At 41.8% G+C, this 23,366-nt stretch overlaps 2 protein-coding genes across 2 annotated transcripts; both read right to left on the reverse strand.

Moving 5' to 3' along the window:
• Positions 1–11,160: 11,160 nt before the first annotated feature.
• Positions 11,161–15,988, reverse strand: LOC104615296 (chymotrypsin-like elastase family member 2A). The gene is made up of 8 exons (XM_010294094.1): positions 15,931–15,988; positions 15,267–15,355; positions 14,590–14,687; positions 13,845–13,973; positions 12,910–13,046; positions 12,111–12,256; positions 11,821–11,973; positions 11,161–11,280 (listed from the first exon to the last, which is right to left on the reverse strand). Exons 1-8 carry the CDS (start codon positions 15,971–15,973, stop codon positions 11,263–11,265), a joined length of 813 nt encoding a protein of 270 aa, XP_010292396.1. The 5' UTR covers positions 15,974–15,988; the 3' UTR covers positions 11,161–11,262.
• Positions 15,989–19,253: 3,265 nt separating this feature from the next.
• On the reverse strand, positions 19,254–23,358 carry KIAA2013 (KIAA2013 ortholog; the record flags this gene model as incomplete). Its single annotated transcript, XM_010294095.1, has 3 exons — positions 19,254–19,349; positions 21,151–22,004; positions 22,887–23,358. Coding segments are annotated over 3 exons (1,422 nt in total), but the record flags the coding sequence as incomplete, so codon positions are not given.
• Between the last annotated feature and the right edge of the window lie 8 nt (positions 23,359–23,366).

A 23,366-nucleotide genomic window follows, 5' to 3' on the forward strand; every position in this document is an offset into this window, starting at 1 on the left:
TTAAAAGACTGTGAATGCACCATTTATCAGGCAGGCCTGTAATGACACCTGGCGTTCGGTCTAGGAAAATGCTGATTATTGTACTGCTCTGCTCTGGCCTTGTGAGAATTCAGATGTTAACAGCCTGGCTGAACAGGGAAGCAGAGATTGTTGTTTCTAGATCTGCTGAGAGGACCAGGACAGCTTATTATCCAGACTCTGCATCCCATGTAACTCAGCAGTGTGACTGATGCAGGATGACTAAAATAATCCATATGGTCTTTATGGAAATGAGGTATAACCTTTGAGTGATACTCAGGGAAGGCTATGGAGAAACTGACTTCGTATGTGAAACTCAAAAACGGAAACCATTTTTATCCCTACAGGATTTGTCTAGTTGAAGGTATATCTCTGTGTCTTTGACTAGGTTGAAACCCACTACCCCATCATAGAGTAAACTTGAGACTTTGTATTAGTCTGATCCAGACCCAGGTTTTCAGTCTAGAAAATGTTTCATCTTGCCAAAAGTCAGTCTCAGAGTTACGCCAACCAACCTGGTATAACCTCAGCCTTCATCCACCCCAAGCCTTGTATGTTAGGCATAGACAACCCAAAAATCTTTGGAAACCAAGCCGCCATATCAAAGCATCAGCCATATGCATAGAAAGCAGCTCATCACTTCCTCCTTCCTCTCTGGAGAGGGATTGTTCAGAGTTGAACTAAAGCATGTTTCGTTAATAAACACTAATTACCATCTATCATCAAGCACACAGGGCCACTTTCTACTGTTTTCTAAATTAAAATTCCACACTGAAGCCTCTGAAGAGATGAAGATCAGAACAGGCTCAATTTTCTATGCAAATAATTTGCTTCTGATCTTGACTCAGGATTTTCATAATAATTAGAGACAGCGTGGGGCTCCTGTGGCTCTGAGCTGCCCTGCGGTACCCAGCTGTCCCTCTCCCTCTCCCCAGTGGTGTTCCTTTCATGCCTGCTTGTGAGGGGATATGTGCACCTGAGGCATTTTCCTTCATTGACTTGAAAGTCATGGCTCTTCAACAACATTTATCTCTGTCCCCCCTTTCCTGGTGTTTTTTTTTCCACATTTGATCCCACTGGCTGAGTTCTGACAGGAACCAGATGAAAGGAATCCAGCCTTTCTGTATCTGTGATGGGCATCGACATAGATTTATATATGTGTTTTTGAGTACATGTGATTTTGTGTTTGTTTAACACTGTGTGAGCGTGCCTGTGCTCCTTCCACACGTCTTCAGTAATACCATCATCAAGTATTTAAAAAAAAACAACAGACCACCATCCCCTTGGATTCAAGAGGCTGACGTTAGCAAGAGTTGTGAAGGGTTTTTTAAGTGTTTGATTTGTATTCCTCATGGCTTTCTGTGATGAAGCTTGCTGTAATATGATTCACATTTGTTTTCTTTGGTGTGAAAGTATTGGAGCAACTTACCAGCTACCTTAATGGGAAAATCTTAACCACAGGCTTGCAGATTTTAACAGAAATTAAACAGTATTTGCACCCATGTAAATAGTCTATGTAGAGAAGTTCTGAGATTTGGGGAGGTGGGAAGGGAAGTTGTGCTTGAGATGGGCAAAGTATCTTTTTAGGTTTTTGTAAGTTGTGAGACTGCAGTGACCATGGTAATGATTGAAGCAAAATCCTGCATGAGTTGAACCACTGAATTTGCTTGGAATAGTTCTTGCTTGAACTGGTGAATATATGTTTGGACCAACACCTGATTTTGATTCATAAGACACTAGTGATAGAGTTAGTTCTGTGGTTCGTTCTTTTTCATGTACAAACATGCATATTACATTTATTGTGAATATTTCAGCCTCCAATTTTGGCTTACTTATCTGCAAGATCGAATAGTTCTTCAGCTGACCTTCAGAGATCCCCAGCCCTTGACAGCAAGTTAACCTCATCACCTCAGGCTAAGCTTGCTTTACATAGAGCCACATCTCTGACCTGACTAAAAGGAGCAGCTCTTGGCTTTCATTCTGTAAGGAGACAACTTATATGAGGTTTTTCAGTTGTTCTTATTAGCCAAGTGAATGACAAAGAGATAGCCCAGCCAACTTCCTTTGAAGTTCATACAGCTACTTTTATTTTAGGAAAAAAAAATTAAAAACAAAGACCAATTGCAGCTTTCCAAGCCTCACTTCCCCTTAAATACATACCTTTCTTTTTGGTGCCTTTTTAATCTGCTAAGATCTTTCTCTTATGCAGTAGTAATGCTCTACATGAACCTGTTCACTGGGAGAAGAGACAGGCCAAACCTTTTCCCCCACACTTCTCTTCCCATTAGAAGGGTTCCCTCACTCTGGAATCGCTCAAAGGCAGCGGCCAGCAGGACGGGGTTAATGACAACAAATATGTGCAGCTCACTTACAAATTAATTGAACTCTGTGTAGAGTTACTACATGTCAATGTCAGGAAGTAACTCAGTTTGCTTTGATTTCTCCGAGTCGTAAATAGAAGAGGGTTTTACTACGCTCTGCTCGTCACTGCAGAGGTATCTTTTCCTTCAATGAGGAAAGAAAAGCAAATTACAATTCAATGGGAGAAACAGCTTGCCCTTCTAATGTCTTCCATACAGCTAGACTGCATCTTTGTCTCACCATCAACCATCTAGGTGATTGGATAAGGGAAAAAATACATGTACGGAGAGGAGATTCCTCTGAGGTCGAGAAGAGCTGGAAAGACAAACTGGTGCAGCGACTTAATAGAAGTAATTTAATATTGTTCCCACTTCATTTGTATCTCTGAAACAATGATCAAAAAGTTATTTACCTGTCCTCTTCTCCACCAGGGTCTCGCTACTCCCTCTCCTACTACGTACAGTTCTACATACCTTGCAAGCGATACTTTATGGGAGAAATGTACACGCTAGCTTGAAGTAAGCTGGCTCAGGTTCTGAAAGTATCCTCACTGTGCCTGGACTTTGACGGTTAAATTCTGTGTCACCTACAAATATAAATCTAGAATAGCTTTTCTGGAGTGAAAGGAGTCACATTGCTGTACATCTTTTATCTACCATTCATGCTTCTGCACTTCTGCTCTTCTCCTTGTTTAGAGACACCTTTCTAAATTTCTGTTGGTGTTTTAGGTTTCCAAGTAAACTTACTAGCTAAAAATATGAATTATGGCTAAGAACAAAGAGAGAATGTTATTTAAAAGAAATGCGTGTGCCTGGGGCAGTCCAGTCATTTCTTATCCTGTCACATCTCATCTACAAAACCTGGAAGAAACTCATTTTTCCACATTGCTTTAATACCATGGTCTCTAGGCTGTGCCCTGCGTTCTAAACTGACATCTTTGGCACCTTCCCCCAAAGAAGGCGAGCCCAATGAGGTGAGGTTCTCCTGGAGGCTCTGTTGGGAGCTTTGATGAAGGCCATTCCTCTGTTCCTGGCTTGTGCCATGGGTGGCACTCTCAGAGGTCCAGGCTGGTCTGGAACTCCCTTGAGTGTGACTGTCAGGGCTCAGCTCATCCCAGGGCATTGCAGGGCTCTGTTCAGCCGGCGCTTCTCCCAGAGCGCCTGCGCTACACTGCTGACACAGAGGAATGCACATTAGAGCTTGTATGTGTACACAGAAGAGCCCTCTGCTTGCAGGACAAATTTGCAAATTCTACATGTCTTAGCCCTTAGCGAATGGCTCATTATCTACAAAGTCTCACCCTGCAACACGTTCACCTCCTTACTTGTTGGACAGATCCCTGGCTACTTTCCATCTTCTTTTTCTTGGAGTTTGCTGGATTCCAGTGACACACCAGGCTGTCATTTTGAACACTGTAGTTCTTGTTACCAAGAAGCCAGTAGGTTTTCATTTTCCCTTTGCCCTGGGGCAAGAAAAGGAGCGAGCAGAAAACAGCTATTTTCATGTGAATATGAAAGGGAATGAAGGGATATGAAGCAGAGCAGAGAATCACTATTGCCAAGTCTACTACCTGTACTGCATTTGTTATCTGTCCTTCACTCATAAGTGGCTGCTGTTTGGAGAAATAATTGTAATTTCTGTGCAGTTTGGGTGCTAATAATTCTTTCAGTTCAGAGAAACGCCTTGCTGGTCACTGACAGTGTTGCTAAGGGTTTAAAATCAGCCTTATGCCCATGTGTCTTTGTAACTGAATCCTAACATTTTCACCCATATTCATGTGGTTCCGTGCAAGTGCAGACATAGCAGCTGTATTTCAAACCACACAGTAACACCTTTTCATTGACTAGGAGGAGTAATGTATAGTCACTTCCAACTGAATTAGGAGAAGAACCTTGGGGCCACGGTTAAAAATTGACTTGCAATTCACAGAAGAGCAATGGCCAAATCTATCACACCTCGTTTCTGTCTCATTAAATGCCTTTACTGTTGCAAAGCTACGGAAAAGATGTTACCTTGACTTCAATTTCTCCTCTCAGTTCAATTTCATATGCATCATCCTTGAGAAGGGCATCATATGTAGCAGAACTGATATGGATCTTCTGCGCTAGGATGCAGAACAGAGCATTAGAAATTAATGATTCCCCTATTCCCAAAGACCACACACCAGCCCTCCTGCATTTATCAGCCCAGTGTTTCCTCCTCCACTTTGGAAAATGTTGGGTTTGAGGAAGAAGCACAAAGAAATGGAAGATGCCTTAAACGTTGGTTGAGGACTCTGACATTGTACACAGACGTTGGCTAAAACATAGCTGCAGTTCAGCAGGTTAACTGACCTACTGACGTGACTGTGCAGTGCTGCGCTGGGTATCTGCACAACAGCGTTGTACAGCAGTTAAAAGAGGTGGTATTGGTAGCAAAGGCAGCATAAAAGGCTAGACCAAGAAAACATGCACTGCCCTCTATGTAGCCATGGTGTTTCTACCTAATGCCTTTGTGATAAAGTCCTTAAAATCAAACTCAGCTTACCTTGTGCTATGTGGCTTTTGTGACCCTCTTTCTCCTCTTATTTCCAATCACTTGCCAGAAGTGGCATAACGGATGTGACTCTACTTGCCCATGTGAATACACAAGTTTCTCATGCTTATTGGGTAACTGGTGCATGTACAGGGCTAGTGGGGACTGCAGGTCATGCATGTGCTCGTTCTTTAGATCTATGGTAATTAGTTCTCTGGCATGGGATATGCTGCACAGAATGCTCCTTCTCCTGTACGAACCTTGTTTCTCCCTTGGCCATGGCCAATGTGAGGGGGTGCTAGGGGTTTTCCTTTCACTGCAGTACCTAAGAAACGTAGAGGACGAGTGTGAGCCTGACTGGTGCATAAGGAACGCAGAGATTGTGCCCAAGTCACTTACGCAAGCTGGTGGACTCCATGCGGGAGGCTGTGTTTACAGTGTCCCCAAAAAGGCAGTAACGAGGCATTTTGTACCCCACAACTCCAGCTACACAGGGTCCTGGGAAAATACAAAGCAGAGAGACCCCCAATAAGAAACAAGTGGAAAAAGTGCAAGGAGAGGCCAAATGCAGACACCTTTGCTAGTCACTCTGGATTCTAAAAGAACAATGGGAATTGGGAATACTCAGTGCATCTAGGACCTGGCTGCACAGTATTTACTTGAGGAGAGAAGTCAGAGTTTGATTAGCTAAGTGGTGCTGATGTCAGGGGAAGACGCACTTTGCCAGTACTGAATTGTTTTACAGCCCTTTCCACACTGATGCAAGCGAAAGTCATTTCAGCCCACTGTTACTGCTGGAACCAGGAGAAATACTCGTCCTGGGGTCCTGCGGAGAGTCAATGGCTTGTACAGAAAGGCAGAATTCTTTTCTCCTCACACAATTAGACTGTGTCCTACTCTCTTTTTCTCATGCCTCTACCTCAGCCCACGTACCTGTGTGTATCCCAGCCCGAAGCTGCAGTTTGCCCATTGGCATATGAGGGATCACAACCTGACGAACTGCTGCCACCAGGTCCAGAGACATTTTGGCAATCTCGTCAGCATGTTTGGTACCATTCCTCTCTGGCAGGCCGCTCACTACCATGTAGGCATCACCAATGGTTTCCACCTGATGGGAAGGGGCATGCGTCACAAACTGGTAGGCACCAAGCTTTTCTTTCAAAAGGACATCAGAATAAAATATGTCTCAGCAGACCACCACTTGCCAAGCTGCGGTGTAGTCCCTGTGCTGATGGCTTTTGGCCAGCTGGCCTGGTGTGTTTGCTATTCACTAGGGAACAAAGTAAGATTCCAGCAACTTCCAGATTCCTTGCCTGCAGGTTTGTACTTACCTTGTAAACATCGTAAGACTCAATCCTGCTGTCAAAGCAGACGTACAGATTGTTGAGCATCTCAACAACTTGCAAGGGAGTACAGGAGGCAGCAATGCTTGTGAACCCCACGATGTCTGAGAAAAAGATGGTCACCTGTCACAGGGAGAAGGAAAGTGTGAAGCCAAGGTCTCCAGGCAACAGTGGCAGATCCTTTGAAGAGTTTGGGCATTTGTGAAATTCTGAGCGGAACAGCCTAGGGCACAGGCTGCACATAGAACCAGTGTTGCAGAACTGAATAGTCGCAATCCTAAATTAACAAGCTCTGGCTCTGAATTGTTCTCTATTACTTTGACAGATAAAATTATGTTTATCTCCAAAGTTTATCATCTGCATTTCTCTGAATACCTTCTGCTAGATGGGAGACTGAAAGTCAAATGCTTTGGATCTTGCAAGCAGTGATCAACAGACTTCTTGTGGAAGTAGGGACTGATTTTTCTTTTAAAACAGTTTTAAAGTGATTTAAACCGTGGTAGACATCAAAACTAGGTATCTGAAGAAACTGCAAAATGAAAACTCAACTGCTGTCTCTGCTCTTATTGAATTAGGAAATATTAACTGGATTTTGTTTCTCTTCAAATGATGTATATCTTTGTTATGATCAAGTAATTTAGAGGAATTAACTTTTAAAAAAATAATATTTTTAAAAGAAAGAACAACAGAAACCATATTAACTGAATTGAGGAAGGGAAATGTGTGTTATAGATGTTGGCAAAGAACTAAGTGTTTCTCTTCTGTGCTGCCTGAACTTTGTCAGTGTTTAAACTAAAATTGTTCTTTTATTTATCCTTGGTAATACCAATTAATCCAGAAGAACCACCTTTTCACCCCCTGCCTTGGTTCAGCTACTTTTGATGTCATGACTACTGTGAATTATAGTTAATTGTGCAATTACAGGTTGCTGTTTTGATAATGACACTTACAAATTAAATGCAAACCTTTATTATTGTGTTTCACAGCTGAAAGTAACAGAGCATCCAGGGGAAAAACAGTGAATAGAACTGCAATTACTTTAGCATGAGGATTTTGGCTGTGGGCTATACAGCACAGCTGCTAAGTTCAGCATTGACAGCAACATGCATGCTGTGAGGCAGAGCTGCAACGGAATGGGTGCCTGGACAAACTCTGCCCTTGTTTTTATGTCAACAGGCTTTGTTACAGTTACACACTTGAGGCTACGAGACCATCCGTCCCTCTCATCCTTCTCTAACTCCCATGCTCTCCTTTCATTCATGTTTGTAGAATCATACTGACAAGTACAGACAGGACTTGTCCTACGTTGTTTTTTCATGATTCTTCCCATTTTACAAGGAGGAAACCCAGTTCTTGCTCTTATGTGCTCATGATCTAATGATGCTGGCTGGCTCTCATGAGTAGACTCTTAAACCCAAAGACGACAACTTGCCAATATAGCATCTTTGACGTCTAAAGCTACGCTTCTGGAAATTTCAGCTCTTCTTCCTTTCCCCATCAGCCTGAGTGCTTCATGGCACACTGCACAGCTCTTTCCAAAACCCTTCATTAATATTTGGATTTCCATCGACACTCAACTATGGGTGCAAAACCAGGTTCCTCAAAAAGGTGGCAAGGTAGGTGCACTTTCAGGTGAACACTTTTCTATCCTTGGTGACAGCATCCTTTCTATTTGCTAACCTGATCATAGTTTTCTGCCTCAACTTTTTGGCTTTTCCGTAGCTGCTTGGCCACAGATTTTGGCAACATCTGGTGCAAGAGGTCCTCAGCTAGCCGCCTCTCCCTTTTCAAGTCCTCTGTCTTTTCCTTGAGGTTCCTGGCATAATTATATATCCAATCTGTCATTTGCTTGAAGGACATCAGGATTATGGGGTAAGTGAGGCAGGCTATCACTAACAGACCAGTCTTAAGGCTCATTGTGTACAGAATTTCTTTAGATTTCTTGAGGAGCTTTTCTTGTCCCTTCTGCAGTAGGCAACTCTGTACATAATGCAGTCCCTTTACCAAGGCTTCAATGGACACAAATTCATCTGAGCCCAGGAACGGGATGAAAAAAGAGATTCCTTCATAGTGGGTGAAATGAAGTGATAGATTGACATTATCCACCCAGCACTTATGTACACTCTCCGATGAGAAGATAGCGTAGTTCAGAATGGCAAAAAATTGATGCAATGTTATTTGAAACCTTGTAGATGCTGGCATTAAATGTGCTTTAAGCATGGCTTCTCTTATGTGAAGGATGAGTTTAAAAGCTACTATGTCTGCCCAGTCAGGATTGTGTCTCATAGCTTTGAGGTCTTCATGGGGACTACTAAAATGCTGCAGCAGTTCAGAGATCACTCTGGACAGCACCTGGCTAGTTTCAGGATCCCCTGTGCTATTTAATTTTTGTCTCATGTCAGTGATGTAAAATCTACAAATGGAGATTTTCTCCTTCTTGCATTGGCAATTCTCACAATACAGTTCTGCTTCACTTGCCTTACAGAGGGAGTTTAAATTCCCCAATAGCTGAGCATGAAATGATCTCTTCCTCTTGTCTGCCGCTGGGAACAGCCAGCTGTGCCTTTCTTCCTGCAGGAGATAGATTAAACGAACAGCCCAAAGATGTTCACAGGAGGAAAGTTCCTGAAGGGCTTTCCCTGTGTTTCTCCATATTTCCAAGCTGTTTCTCAAATCAAAAGAAATGGCTCCAAGGAGGCTGCAGAGGGAGACCATGCATGCTGTCAAAATCCTTCGAACTGTTTTTCTACCACCAGCATTGGAGCGGGGAGAACATCTAAAAAAAGGAGAAAAGAAAAAAGTGTCTGATCCCTAGGATGTTTATTGCAGCTGCTGAATACATAACTGGAGCTAGCAGTGATATTTAACAATTCACATCGGTTCTGAAACAAAGTACAGGGATCATGCATTAGCTGAATGTTATTGAAAGACATATTTTATTATATTTCGTTCCACCTGACATTTTCTTTTAAAAGAAACGGTGTAGTAAAGAAACTGTTTCTGTGACACGCTCAGAGCTGCAAAAACACGAATGACATCGTACAGTTTTTCTGTGAGTATTAAGACTGATAAAGTCATTTGCTGTAGGTTTTATTCTCTGTGGTACTTCCATCCAAATCTTAAAGAAGCCCTTGGAAAAGATAGGTTACTTATTTCAGTGATCACCAACTGGGACTGTTGAAATTTTTTTAATTAAACTTTTAGAATTTGTTCTTATTAGGAATTTCTGGATTATTAATAATTTGTGTTGATATGAGCTCAAACATTTCCACAATATTGTCTAAATATTTCCAAAGGAAAATGAATCAAATCTCAGTTTTGTTTCAGTTTTTACAGAAGCATATACATATCCAATTTTTACTATTTGAGCTTCATGATTACCTCTTCTGTCCTTCTCTTTCATGCTGCACATAACTGATATCCATGCTCTATACAGCAAAGTAACCTTTAATGATTTTCATTTTCAGAAGTATTAATCAATCATTTACAATTTTACGTTAATGATACTCATTAAAACAACTCAGGATGTTATGCTGAAGCTGATGACTTCTGAATAACTGGGCAGCCCTTATTTCCACTGATAAAGAACAAGCCAGGGGACTGGGTTGCTGATCAGTCCATTCAGCTCAGTCACTTTTTTTTTCCCCTCTTTCTTTCTTTTCCTCAACATAGTAGAGGTGATGGAAAAAAAATCCCTCCTCAGACCCTCTGCTTTTTCAGGTAGGTGAAACTACACTTTTAGTAAGAGAAATAAAAACGCAATAAAGCCTGCTATTTCTCAGCAGAGGCAAACCAAGTTCCTGCTGGGCTTTTTGCAGCAGAACGGTGTCAATGATTGTGAAGCAGAAGAAAAGTAATAAAAGTACAGTCTCCAAAGATGTTAAACAGCCATTTATTTATTTATTTAATACTATTTCTGTTTACTAATATTTATTTATTTATTTATTTAGTTAGTTAGTTATTTTCAATCCAAGCGTAACAACTGCAAAATGTCTGACTGAAAGGAACCGCAAACCTAGGAAAATTTATCTCTGAACCCAGATGCATTTCTGTTCTCACAACGAACTTCCAATCTTTTCCTTACTCTATCTACTGCTTACCTTTGAGTCGCTTGTCCTTGGTTTTAACCAATTGTTTTAGTTTTGAATCCACCAAAATATGTGCCAGGCAGGAGAAGAAAAACACAACAAAAATCCACCTTGATTTTATGCTGCCTACTTTCTATGACAATGAAAGAAATCTATACAGGGGCTTTAATGTAGTACCAGGCTAAAACGTGGTGCTTCTGCTTGTGCTTTGCAAAAAAACCCCATTTGTGTCCGTTTTCAGCTGACAGTGACAGTTCAGAGGTCTTCATCCAGCATCTGAATGACTTAAAAATGAGCAACGGGGATGTGGAGGAGATAGGTCTGCATAGACGCTGCCAGCACTCACTGCAGGTTTTTAGCCTTCCCCTTGCTAAGTCCCAGGATCACAGGGTGTTTAAAAACCGCTCTGTAAAAGCATTGTCAGTGCTCCCACACTCACCTGCATGGACCTGCTTGCACCCGTGCTGCCTTCCCGCTGGGCATTGCCACTGCTGGCTCTGGGGAGTCCCGCTGGCAGGCTCGGGGGTCCCGACAGCTGCCTGTCAGCTGCCTTCAGCCCTGCCAGTGCCTTGCTTTCTCACCCCCTGCCCCACGGAGTTGTTCCTGTGGCTCTAACTCTTCCTACTGCCCAGCCTCTTCACAGCAGGCTCACATCTTCCCCCAGGTGAGGGTAGCAAGCTCCAGCCGAAAGGCTGTAAAAGGCCTCCAGCATCATCATTAAATACAGGCTCTGGTCCTGACAGTACGTGGGAAGAAGCGGCAGGGACACACGTTTTTCTTTCATGTTGCGAAAAACAGTGTTTATTGCTGTATGGTTAGGTATAATACTTGTGTTGTTAAAGCGTAATTTCCCAGCAATTTGTGATCAAAGGTGTCATGATTATGACTTTATTCAAACTGTTTTCCTTCTTGGCATCTATCATCCAGTTCTTTTAGGATTAGTTGGTTGCCATAACCTATAAGAATGTAAAACAAGTGAAAAATCAGATCATGAGACCCAGGAATTTGTGAATAGTATATGTTGCATCCAAGATGCAGGACTTAAATAACTGAAATAAGATTTTTGCTTCTTAGTCCCATTTTAGATTAAAGGTTATATTAAATTAAAAAATAATTGATGTTCCAGACTTGAGCAGCATGTGCTGCCTTCTAGGATGCAATTGCAACAATCAGTGATATGGATGAATAGAAGTTTGAGGTAATCCCTTCTGAAGTCATACTAGTAAAATCTTTATGACTACAAATATAACATATAAATATATAAATATTTAAATAGACTTATTTAAAAGTGAAAATAATTTTGATAACTGTTTAAGAAGAGGATACTTCTTTTTTGCTGCAGAGACTGCTTGTCTACAGAGGTTATTTGTATGTAAAGTAGCATTTGAATCAAAAGTGATACAGTTCCCTGAGTAGGTGGCAGAAATGTCAATCAGAGAGAACCTCAGAAGTAGCTAAGTGTCTGTATTCTCTAGCAGCAACACCTAGAACCTTACCTGCTGGATCCAGCTATTGTAAGCAGAGACCCGAGTGAAAACAGAAGGCTTGTGATAATAGTTGCAGCCAAGAGCGGAGCCAAAGCTGACTATACCATGTACTTCCCACCTGCCATCAGCACCTTGGCAGTTCAGTGGGCCACCAGAGTCCCCCTGAGAGGAACGGAGAACACAGTTAATGGCAGTAATAGTGTGAGTAGCTCCTCCTTGCATCTTGTTTAAGCTTTTCTTCCCATCAGACCTGTTTGTGTCTGAAACCAAGCCCTAAGAGTGGTGTTCTCTGGACTCACATTACAACTGGAGGTGACTCCATCCCCACCAGCGCAAACCATGGTGGGTTTCACTGTGCTTCCCCACCAGCTAGGCTTGGAACAAGTTGCATAATCCACCACCAGCAAAAGGCCTTGCTGCAGGTCATCTGGAAGAGCTCCATTTGCTGGGAGGGAATAGAAACAAAGGAGTCATGGTACCAGCTGGCACTGAAGAACAAACAAAAGTGCATTGTTAAGTTTCTCCCAGGATCTGGGTACTATCCCTCCAGATAAGAAACTCCATAGGGACTGCATTAAAGGAGAAGATGTATAATCCATTCCTTAGCTCCATCCTTTTATATTAAAAAAAAAGGCTTTAACTTACTAATAATTTGTGTTCTGTTTAAAAAAGTCTCATTGCAATTTACTTATCAATCTAGGAATTGCCTCTTGAGCCGAGCTGACACTTCTGCTGAAGTCTCTGAGATTTCCTTTACTTTTCAATCTATTCCGTTATGTGTCTTTTCAGTCATTCAGCGGGATATGTTAGGATTAGCAAATTCACCAGTCTGCACAGTTAACGTTTGTGTTACAATAGCTTCTAAACGCTTAGTTACAGGGCCCTCTAGTGCTTCATTAGCCCCAGTACAAGCAAAATGAACCAAAGGCAGGGAAAAATCATACTGGGTGGGTGAAGTGGGGCCTGATAAACTACCTCACCACATTGAGGTTGAGAGGATCTTGAGGACCATCAACAGCCTTTTTCCAATCAATCCCAAAGGAGAAGGCAGTACTGAAAGATTTTGTTCCACAATTTTGCAAACATGCAAGTACTTACTCTGCAGTCTTCCCCATCCAGTCACGTAGCAGGCAGTGTTGGATGATAGGATGCTTTGTGCAGGAGGGAGGCAGGCCAGCTTAATGTGGTCACTTAAGGTGACATGTTCAGTGAGTTTGATCAAAGCAATGTCGTACCTGTGGTCACATGTGCACATTTGAGAGTGGGGAAGAAAAAGGAAAGGGGTGAAGAGATTTGCAAATAGATTAAGACACAGTAGCAGAAATACTTAGCAGTTATACAGCACTTGGCCTCTTCAAAAGAGATGCAAGGGAGCAAGGAGGCCAGTACATAAGCACTAAAGATTCCTCCACTCTCAAAGCAATGGGGAAATCCATGGACTGGAAGACTATTCCCTGCAGAAGTTTCCTGCTGGCGGCATTCTGGAAATTGCCTTTTATAGGTTCTTTTCATCAAACCCAAGCATGTGTTAGGACTAACTCCAAGGACCTGGAAACTGAGGGGATTTCTTCGCTAGTGCCGTTAGCCTGCAGCAGGACATAGCAGTCCTTCAGCAACAAAGATATTAATACTATTGATCACTAATACTCTGTGTTTGTGCCATTTGTAGAAGGGCTTCAAAGAGTATTGTATAAATTAATTAATTCCTTCCGCTGCACAAAAGAAATCATTGCATAGGACATCTTCCCACCCAAGCATGAACATGCAAAATGTCATCTGAAAACACAATCAATAAGCAATTAATATTGAAAGTTCTTTATCTTCTCTTGAGGGCGGAAAGATTCAAACTGGAGACTCAACTCTCATCTACGAGCAAACATTTAGAAGTACATCCGTAAGCTGTAACAGGAGACTCTAAATATTTATCCAGTTAGCTGCCACAGGTCAGGGTGGATGAAATTCAGGCAGTTTGATTTTTGCCTGATTTGATTTTGATTTTCTAATAACTGAAAAAATACTTGCCACCAGCTTACCCATTTGCAACGTTCTGTGGATCCCAGTTCTCATTGACAATGATTTTTTCTGGAGGAAGTGCAATTGATCCTTCTTCCACAGCTGCTAGGTTATATTTTCCAAGAAATACTCGATATTCCCTAGAAGAACTGAACAAGAAAAGGACTAATACTCAGTTATGCAGCTGCTGGCTTGCTGCTTAGACATCTGCGTCTTTGCCACTTGAGATATTCAGTAAGAATATCCTCAAGACTGTAGTCTCATATCACATGCATGATTTTTCTGGAGCTGAGCCAATGTCTGGCTGATTTGCTAAGGACAAAGCATGATGTTCTAGGCTTAATAATCACTTCATCTCCAAGCTGTCCTATCAACTCCTGCTTAAGGCTTCATTACAAAACTTAAGATGCCTCCAATCTTTGCAGGATTCAGCTCGTATTCTTCAATGAAGTAAACAATTTGGACTGCTTTTTTGACAGCAATTAAACAGGTTCACTGATAAACAGCTGTGTGATGGATATAATATATAGGATTTATAATAATAACATGCAGCCAATCCTTATTTCATATTATGGTATTTTCTACAACTTAGTGTTACAATAACCAAGAACTGTTATGTACATATTCAAGGACATATGCTACCAAACCAAAATAAGGTTGCCTTTGTGGAAACAGTTTTGATGATGAAAGGGCGTAGATGTACCTGATCACTTCTTTCTTGTACTGCCCCATAATATGAAGAGCTTACCCACGATGATGAATTACCTGATGCAGTGCGCAGCTGTCATCACCCAGTTGGTTGCAATGAGGGTTCCTCCGCAGGTGTGGTACCATTTGCCATTTGAACTGAATTGAAGGGAGGCCTAGGATCAATGTATTAAGTAAGGCTCAGATTTTTGCTTACTGATTTTTCATTGTTGCCCTTTCTTCCTGCACCCAGAACACAACTTGCTGCTGGAAGATCGTGGGAAGCTTTTAAGCAACAAATTTCCAACTCCTGGCTACAGAAATTATTTCCCTCCTACCCTATCATCCAAAAGCTTGATTTTTTAATGTTGTTTCTTCCAAAGCTCTCACTAAGCCTGGCCCAATTAGAGAGAGCATTTCATTTGCTTCAGAAATGTATTTTTTACCTCCATGTGCAACTATGCTCCAGTAGGCATTGTACGCTCCACTGAATTTCAGTCGTCTTGCATAAATGTGGGATAGTGCCCAAGACTACTGAAAGAACATGGAAGCCTGCATAACCAGCAAGAGGTGGCACATTCAGAGCTCTCTTAAAAGGACTGAGAACTTTGGGATCGATCAGAATGTAATATTCAAAACCTAAGACATGACAGGCACGATGCATCAAATGAAATAAAAGGCCTGGTTTTGTTCAGCCTTGTTGCGGGAGGGTAGCACAACCCTAACTGTACCAGGGAAAGCACAACATGACTAACCTGCCAGGGCCAGCTGTATGGTATTGCGCTTTCCCCGCCAACAACTCTAGACACAGCCGGTGGGTACGCAGGAACCCCGCAGCCAAAGGCTAGAAGACATACAAAATAGGATGCGTGTTTTAAAAATAGGATGGTTAAAAATTGTCTGTAAGAGAGGGTTTTTTTCCCTAATTATAGACTGTTTGTATAGAATATTGCAAGGTACAAAAATAGGCTGTGATTTAATGTGATACAAGTGAAGATACAGCTGTCAGTCAAAACTGACCAATGTTACGTAAGGTCTGTTTGAACGGTTTCATTTCTGACATAATCAAATCAAGTAGGCTTAACCAAATTCTCATGTGTCAGCTGAGATGCAGCTCTTAGCCAATGCAACAATGTGATGTGGATTAACTGTATGTCAGTGTATCCAAGCTAAGTAAAATAACTTTGAATTTGCTAAAGGCTGAGAGCAGTAATGCTAATCGAGCCCGTATCGTAAGAACAGAATAGCACAACACCTAGTCACTGTTTTGACAGAACTTTTTAATTAACTGCCTATGCTGTATCTCTTTTTGTGTTGTTGCAGGATGTCTAATTTCCCAAAAAAAAAAAGGAAAGTTGCTATTAGATTTTAATTCATTTTTCTATTTTCTTTCAGCTAACGCTGAAATTGGGTACGTACCTGCAGCTGCCAGAGTCAACACAGCAAAGAGGACTCCGAGCATGATGCTGGTTAGCTGTATGCTGCAGGCTCTGCTCTGCAAGCCATTTTATATGTTATCATTTATCTCTGCGACACATGACTTAAAATGTAGTGCTATTCTGATATCTATGGAAAACTTGTGTAATTGTGGGATAATTTTTTATATGCACAAGTGCCTAAAAAAACCAGTTTAGATGGACCTTGGATCCAGGCTATATAAATAACTTGGTTAAAAAAGAATTCCAAGTTGCATATTATCTGTAGCAGCTGTTTGCTTTCCCATTGCCTTGACAGTTCATCAAAAAGGTGTTTTCAGAAGGAATATGTTATATGAATTACTCTAACACTTGATGGTATGTTAACAGTAATAGCGTGTGATATATTTAGACAGTGATAGACTCAGACATGTCAGTGAGGTTGGATTAGACGATCTCTGGAGGCACCCTTCCAAACTTAATTATTGTATGATTCTATGATTGCTGGAAATTTTATTTTGTTCTGGTTTGTTTTGTGACTGAATGGCAACTACCACTTTGTACTGACTAAAAAACTGTATCTTCTTTTCTGGATCAAGTCGCATGTGTTTCAGCATGCCATACTTCTTCAGTAAAACAAATTGTGGTCACTTTGAAGTGGAAGATGTTTCAAGCAATACAAAGAACCAGCTGTCCACGATGATGGAGAAACACCGGTATAGTGTGGTGAGCCAGACTTAATTTCTTTCCTGTTTACCTTGAATTGTTAGATCAGTAGCACATCCTTGGAACAGGGTTCCTGTAGCATTGCAAACAAGCATTTTTATGCCCAAAATCAGCATGATGACTTTTGTTATAATGCCGTGTGAGCTTGTTAATGAAAAAGGGTAAACCATTTTCAGCAACAGGGTAAACCAGGCAAGAGCAGGCATTTAGACCACTACAGAGCTGCTGCCACAAAAGAAAGTGTCCCGGTTCATTACTGGACATTTGAGATCAATGACTTGGTATCAACGCTTACCCTTGTGTTCCTTTCTTCCTTTTTTCCTTCCACTACAGGAATTTTCCATCCTCTGTCATGTTTCTATCTGCCTACTCTTCATCTGAAAAACTGTTACTGGTTATTTAAAAACCAAACATCTCTATCCCATAAGCCATGTCACGCATAGGGAGCAAGCTTACTAGAATGGAAACAAATATCATAACGCCAGTTTTGTAACCAGAGTTGCATTGTACGTACAACCAAACTAGAGGTTTCAAAAAAGCTGAAATAAATCTATTGTTTAATGTCAGTATTAACAAGAAGCAAAATCCCTGATTTTCATAGCTTCCATTCAGCAGTAGGTACTGATTTGGATGAAAGATGCCTGGAGCGCACATGTGGAAGGCAGAAATATATAACGTTTTGCTGTTTTGTCTGCTTCTCAAGAATGTATTATCCTACCCAAACAATAGCACTTGAGAAAGCTGTATTCTGCGTTTCAAACAGAATCAACCAAACCCTGTTCTGGCATCTTGTATTTATTATCTGACAAAAGCATAAATCAGGATTAGCTGAGTGCAGAATAGAGATTCTAAAAATTTTTGTTATTAATTAGTTGGCTTTCTTCTTAATGTCTGAATTTACAAGCTAAACAACATACTATGCTTTTCAGTTTAACTTCCATGCTGCTATCATTTTTGTGGAATACCAACTAAATATTTAATATACATTGTGGATGTTCAGTCACTATTTCAACTTTCCTGTTTTATGAATGTGCTTGTAAGCATGGAATTTTGTTTAGTTTGCTTTTCTTTTTGTTCCACTCCTGCTTTATGTAACAATTGCTTATCCATCTTTTCCAGGTCTAGTCTAAATAGGCTGAAGTATCTTTCTTGGACTCCGTGGGCATCATACTATTGGCAGTTCTGCAAGTGAACATCAAAAGGCTCAGCCTCCAGCTGATACCATGGTGGCTTGGAAACAGCACCCTGGAAGCTCTTGCCATCTTCTTGCCAGATGTTTCACAGAAACTAAACAGCTCATGGAACTTCAGTAAGAAAGAGCAGGAACTTCTGGTATGTTCTGTTAAAGCACAATAGCCACTAGCTCTTTCAATACACAGTGTACTTAGTGTACAATTTATAATGTACTACATTTCTTCACTAGCTTTAGTCTATTCCCCCCGTAGGGTAGTAACTATGCTAGACCAATTAGTAAGTGGAATGGCCTGCAGATAAGTAACAGATGCTGAAATCTTTTCTGAGGGAGGTTTTTCATCTGAAACTAGACAGTAACCTATTTAAAAATTCAAAGTTAAATCCTGCCCCAGCTTTTCATTGGGAGCACCAAACATGCCAAATTCATTACTTGCTGGATGGACATTGAATCTGCTACTTGATTTTTCCCTGGGTTCATTTCTGCATGTTCTTAAAACTAAAACTTAGCCTGCATGCCTCAAGATAGAACAAGGTTACACCGAGCCAGGGAAATGGTGTCCATCCTGTGTGTTTCTCTTACTGTGCCTTCCAAATTGTTTGTTCCCAGCTTAGACCCATTTATGTATTATTTTCCACACTGTATTTCCTCTTAATCCAAGCACTTTTGTAGTCAGTACTGGCCACAGATGTTAACATAAGGCTCTGCTTGTTTTAGCTGGGTGGAGAGCAAGGGGAGGAGAGAACAGAGACCAAAAAAAAAAAGAAAAAACAACTACACTTTGGTGATCAGATTAGACTGAAAGGTATTTATTTAGAAACATCAGCTTTGGTATTTTAAAACCAAACAACCTTTAAATCACTAGAAAGTGGGATGTCTCCCCCCATAACCAAAACAAATCACTGCACAAAGTCGCAATATGCTTAGAATAGGAAACGGGCAGATCAGCATTTCCAAGTGTGAATCCAGAAAGCAATTTCATTAAATTGGTTTTGTACTCTACAATCATAAAGGCTGAAAAACCTGTTACCAGTACTTAGAATCTACAGTTCAGTTGACTGACTTGTTACTGAAGTGGAGGCAAAATTATTAACGTACTCCCCCTCCCCCCAATAAATTAAAAAATGTATACCAGAAAGGAAGTTACACTAAAGTTTTCTAGTTAAGTTAACTCTCTGAAGGGAATCATCATTCTTTATTTTCCTGTAAAATTAAAAAACAAATCAAAATATCAGAGGACTTGGTATATCTTCAAGTATTTTCACCAAATGGATCACTCTTAGGGAACTGAACAGCTTACAAGGAAAAAGAAACATCTGTTACACAAGCTTCTGGGATAAATTCTTGAATAACCACACCTTCCAAGTCTCAGATTCCTCTCTTAACAAGGCACAAAAGGATTGTTGCTTTCAAAAGGTCCTTGTTCTCAGCTGCAAAACTGTCAGACATCTTGTGCAAATGGAGGCTGAAAGCAGGACTAAGTTCACTTGGACACTGGGATTTTCCTATTCAATTCATGAAACAGGGTGTTTTTTCAACACCATTAATCTTGCTTACTGACACAGAGATTTTGAGCTTCAGCTGGCTTCCCCTTCATCCCTGTTTCTGGAATCAAGTTCTGCATCATCTTCATTAAGTAGATCCAATTAAGACAAGGCAACAGACTTGTTTGCTGTACACTACAAGGCTTTTTGCAGTGTCAAGAAGGAAGAGGTGTTACATCAGCCCTGGTGTGTAGCTGTGAAGCTTCTCAGCATTTCAGAGCATAGTGTCAGGGACAGTTACCTGTAGTAATGGTTAACAAGTCATTCTGTAAAAGGCAGAAGGCAAGTCTTGTACATGACAAAGGCAACCAGATAGACAGCAGTGAAAAAAAGGACAGAATTTTATAATTTTAAGGACACATTTCAGGATGCATGTCAGGGCACAGCTGTATACACAATAATTGAAATTACTTCCTGACTGCTTCCTCCTTTTGCACTAAGGCTTTGATCATGATCACAGGCTTGTAACTGCAGTTGTCTTTGATATACATATCTATTCTACCTCTTCCTAGGTTAGTTTGTCTAGCCACAAGCACCTTCCGCTCTTATTCTTTCAACAGATGACAGGTATTCAGACCTGCTTGGGATCAGGCCTGATCTCCAGTGCTCAACATGACAAAGCCACTGAGCTGAGAGGGAAATTGCCAACTGACTTTAAACACCCCTTATGTACTGACTGTCAAGTCCAGTACCTTCTGTCCACACTTAGCTATCCAAAATTGAATTTGCTTTTATAATTTGGAAAAACAGGGCAATCTAAAGCTAGAACTCTTCCTCTGACAGCTTTATTTAACTATGTCCTTTATTATTTCCTTTTTTTTTTTAAACACAAGCTACATTTAACCCTGTTTAATCCTAAGGAGGGATACCTCTGAACAATATGGCTAGCTCACACAGCAAACCCAGTCTTGTCTTCCATTTCCACTCCATATCAACATGCAACGAGAAAGTACCAGTACTAAAAGCAGAAGTCACCATCTATTGTCTATTCTGTGCTAGGTTTTTACTAGCAACTAAGTTTTCTAAGGCAACTCAAAACAAGAATTTTGAATCCTTTACACCAAAGTGAGATGCAGTAGAGCTTGAAGTCAGAACCTCTAACTCACAGCAAAAAGCACTCAGTACTTACTTAACACAGCTATGTATTTTGTCTGAATGGGAGAAACACTAGCTCAGCATATTCCCAAAATTATGGTGGTAAACATGGTTTGATGGGGGACTGCACAGTGTCTATAAACTATGAACATTTACCAGTAGTCCCAACAAGTCAGTACCTTGACCTAAGAACACTAGCTTGCATTTGTGTGCTCCTCTATGATGTCACATGTTCAAATCAGGCAGACAAGTGTGCACGTCTCCCACACAGTAGTAAAGACAAGTATAGCAGCGCTCTCACAAGCGTTCTGGTACTGCGTAACAAGACATCAGTTTGTGACACAGCTGCAACTGTTGGCTTAAAAACAATTGATGTCTGAACACCAATGTGTGGAAAAAGGACAGAAAAGCTGCGTCTGGCTTGATGTGCAGCCTTACAAATGTTTAAGAAGGACAGATGATGGCTTTATCTTTTCTAACATTTGTGAGCCCTACCACTCAAATCCCTGCCCTAATCCTACTTCTTGCAAGAAGGTGTCACAGATCACTTGTTGCAAGAGAGACTGAAAATCCTCACAGTCCAAGACAGAACCTCCCTAGGCACAGCTGACAGAAAATCAGGCTGACAACACTCACTGGACAGCAGCCAAAAGCAGCAGGCTTATACCTTACTCCTGAAGAGCGGCTTGGCTCCTGGCCCGCAATATTCGTTGTAGATGAGTTTGAACAGAAACAAGTGAAACAGTGTGATTAAGGAGGCCACGCTGAACCAGAACAGGAAGGGTAGGCCTGGATATTGCTTGGCCATGTGTTCTTCATGAGCCAGAATAGCTTTTAGATGGAGTGTGTGTCTCAGGTCCTGCAAGTGGATCAAATCTGTCGATATATAAAGAAGTGGTGTGATGGGTTGAGTCACCATGACGGGAAACGTATGACCTCGTGCCTCTGAAGTCAGCTCCACAGGCTCATTCATACAGCCTGCCTCACACGCATATAGTCTAACTGGCTTGTCTTGGAATTTCACAGACACATGCAAGAAGGGCTTTCCTTCAGCATCCAGCAGAACAGCTAGATTAATCAAGTCCTTATTGTAATGGATCCCACGTAAGGAATAGCTGTTATGAAGTACGTCGGGGTCAGCCTGAAACTGAAGATGGTTTTCTGTGAACTGCAGACCCCCAAAACTAAGCACCATTCCCTGCATAAGTCCATGGACTCCAGCTGCCACAAGACCCTTGCATCCCCGTTTCTGGAGAGTTAGCTTCCACAGGTCTGAGAGTTGCAAGATCTGGGTGACACTGGTCAGCTTTGCTGGCCACAGGTTCTCTGCATGCATGGTTGCGTGACCACTGAAGCAGTGGTCAGCATAGTTCAAGCTGGCTTCCATTTTTTCTCTGTCCTCACCACTAATGAGTGGATCTAACAGAGGAGCTGGCATGCTTGACAGCACATAGTAGAGGGTCATGTTAACAGTCTCACTGGATGGTGTATGTGAATCTGTGATCTTTCTCATTTCAACCCCTGTAATAAAAGGAAACAGCCAAGAGTTAGAGGATCACACATGAATATGACATTAACTAGAAGAAAAAGAAGCTCAAATGTTCAATACGCAGACATTCTTTGTAACACCTGAGAAACCTTTGCCTATGAAACACTGAAGTGAAATGTTTCCTTGTATTTTCTTAGATGCTCTCTCTGCTACTTGGACTTTGAACGCCAAGTTCCCACTAAAGGCAAAGCTAGTTTGATATACAGATGCCTTATAAGCCGTCACCATGACTCCACAAGAATGGTCTGTCAAAGGAACATTTATCTTTTTACTGGCTATAAAACAGAATCATAGAATAGTTTAGGTTGAAGGGACCTTTAAAGGTCATCTAGTCCAACCCCTCTGCAATAAGCAGGGACATCTTCAACTAGAAGAGGTTGCTCAAATAGCAAGTGCTACATTATTTGGGCAGCTACTCTTTCATGGTCATGGAAGACCATGAAAGTCTTATTTTAAGAAAAAGCATTCTTGTAGAACAGCCCTTAACTTCCATAAAGAAATCTGTCATTTATACTGCTACTAAAGGTCAACTCTATTTCCAACTTAGAGCTGACATGCTGGGCAAATCAGTAAAATTCCTGAAGACGTGACAGCCAGCACATCCTGAGTTTTGATTAGAAAAACTATCATTCTTCTATCATTTCCTTTGTGCAGTAAGAAATACTCCACTTCTGTAAAGTTCGCTGTGTTCCAAATCGGGAACGCTGTTTTATTATCCCACAACATGCCTTCTGGCCCCTGAGAGAAACCCGGCAGGAAAAGCGGAGCCTCTAGAGACCTTATAGCAACCAGGCTACTGAGTTTTCAGCTGCCCTCTAAGCAACCCTTTGGAACTTGAGCATCATTTTCCTTACCTGAAATGAACAGGTCTGACCAGGTCTGTTGGTGCTCCTGGAAAAGATCCTCCACCCCCATCTGCATCACCTCCAGCATCTCCTTCTTGGCAGACTCCCTCAGCTTGCTGAAGGTCTCCTCCAGCCTGGAGGCCTCGATGGGCTCTGAGGTGTACACCACGGAGAGCACAGTTTCGTCGAAGTGGGATTTGGGTGCCACCTGCACCCGGCTCACGAGCTTCTTGGCAGCCACCACCATAAGCACCACCTTGGGGCTCCCGGCCAGCAGCAGGCGACCGGAGGAGAGCAGGAACTGACGCTCCTCCACCTTCTCCAGGCTGGTGGCGAAGCGGCCGCCCAGCGAAGGTGCGGAAGCTGGGGCCGAGGCCTCGAAGGCGGCCACCCGCTCGGTGGGGTTAGCAATGCGGATGCGCTGCAGGTAGAGATGCGGCCGGCTCCGGTGGGCCACCACCTCCTCCCGCACCGTCACACAGTCCCCGG

The sequence above is a fragment of the Phaethon lepturus genome, unplaced genomic scaffold (genome assembly GCF_000687285.1).
Source record: "Phaethon lepturus isolate BGI_N335 unplaced genomic scaffold, ASM68728v1 scaffold30659, whole genome shotgun sequence".
NCBI classification, from domain to species: Eukaryota; Metazoa; Chordata; class Aves; order Phaethontiformes; family Phaethontidae; genus Phaethon; species Phaethon lepturus.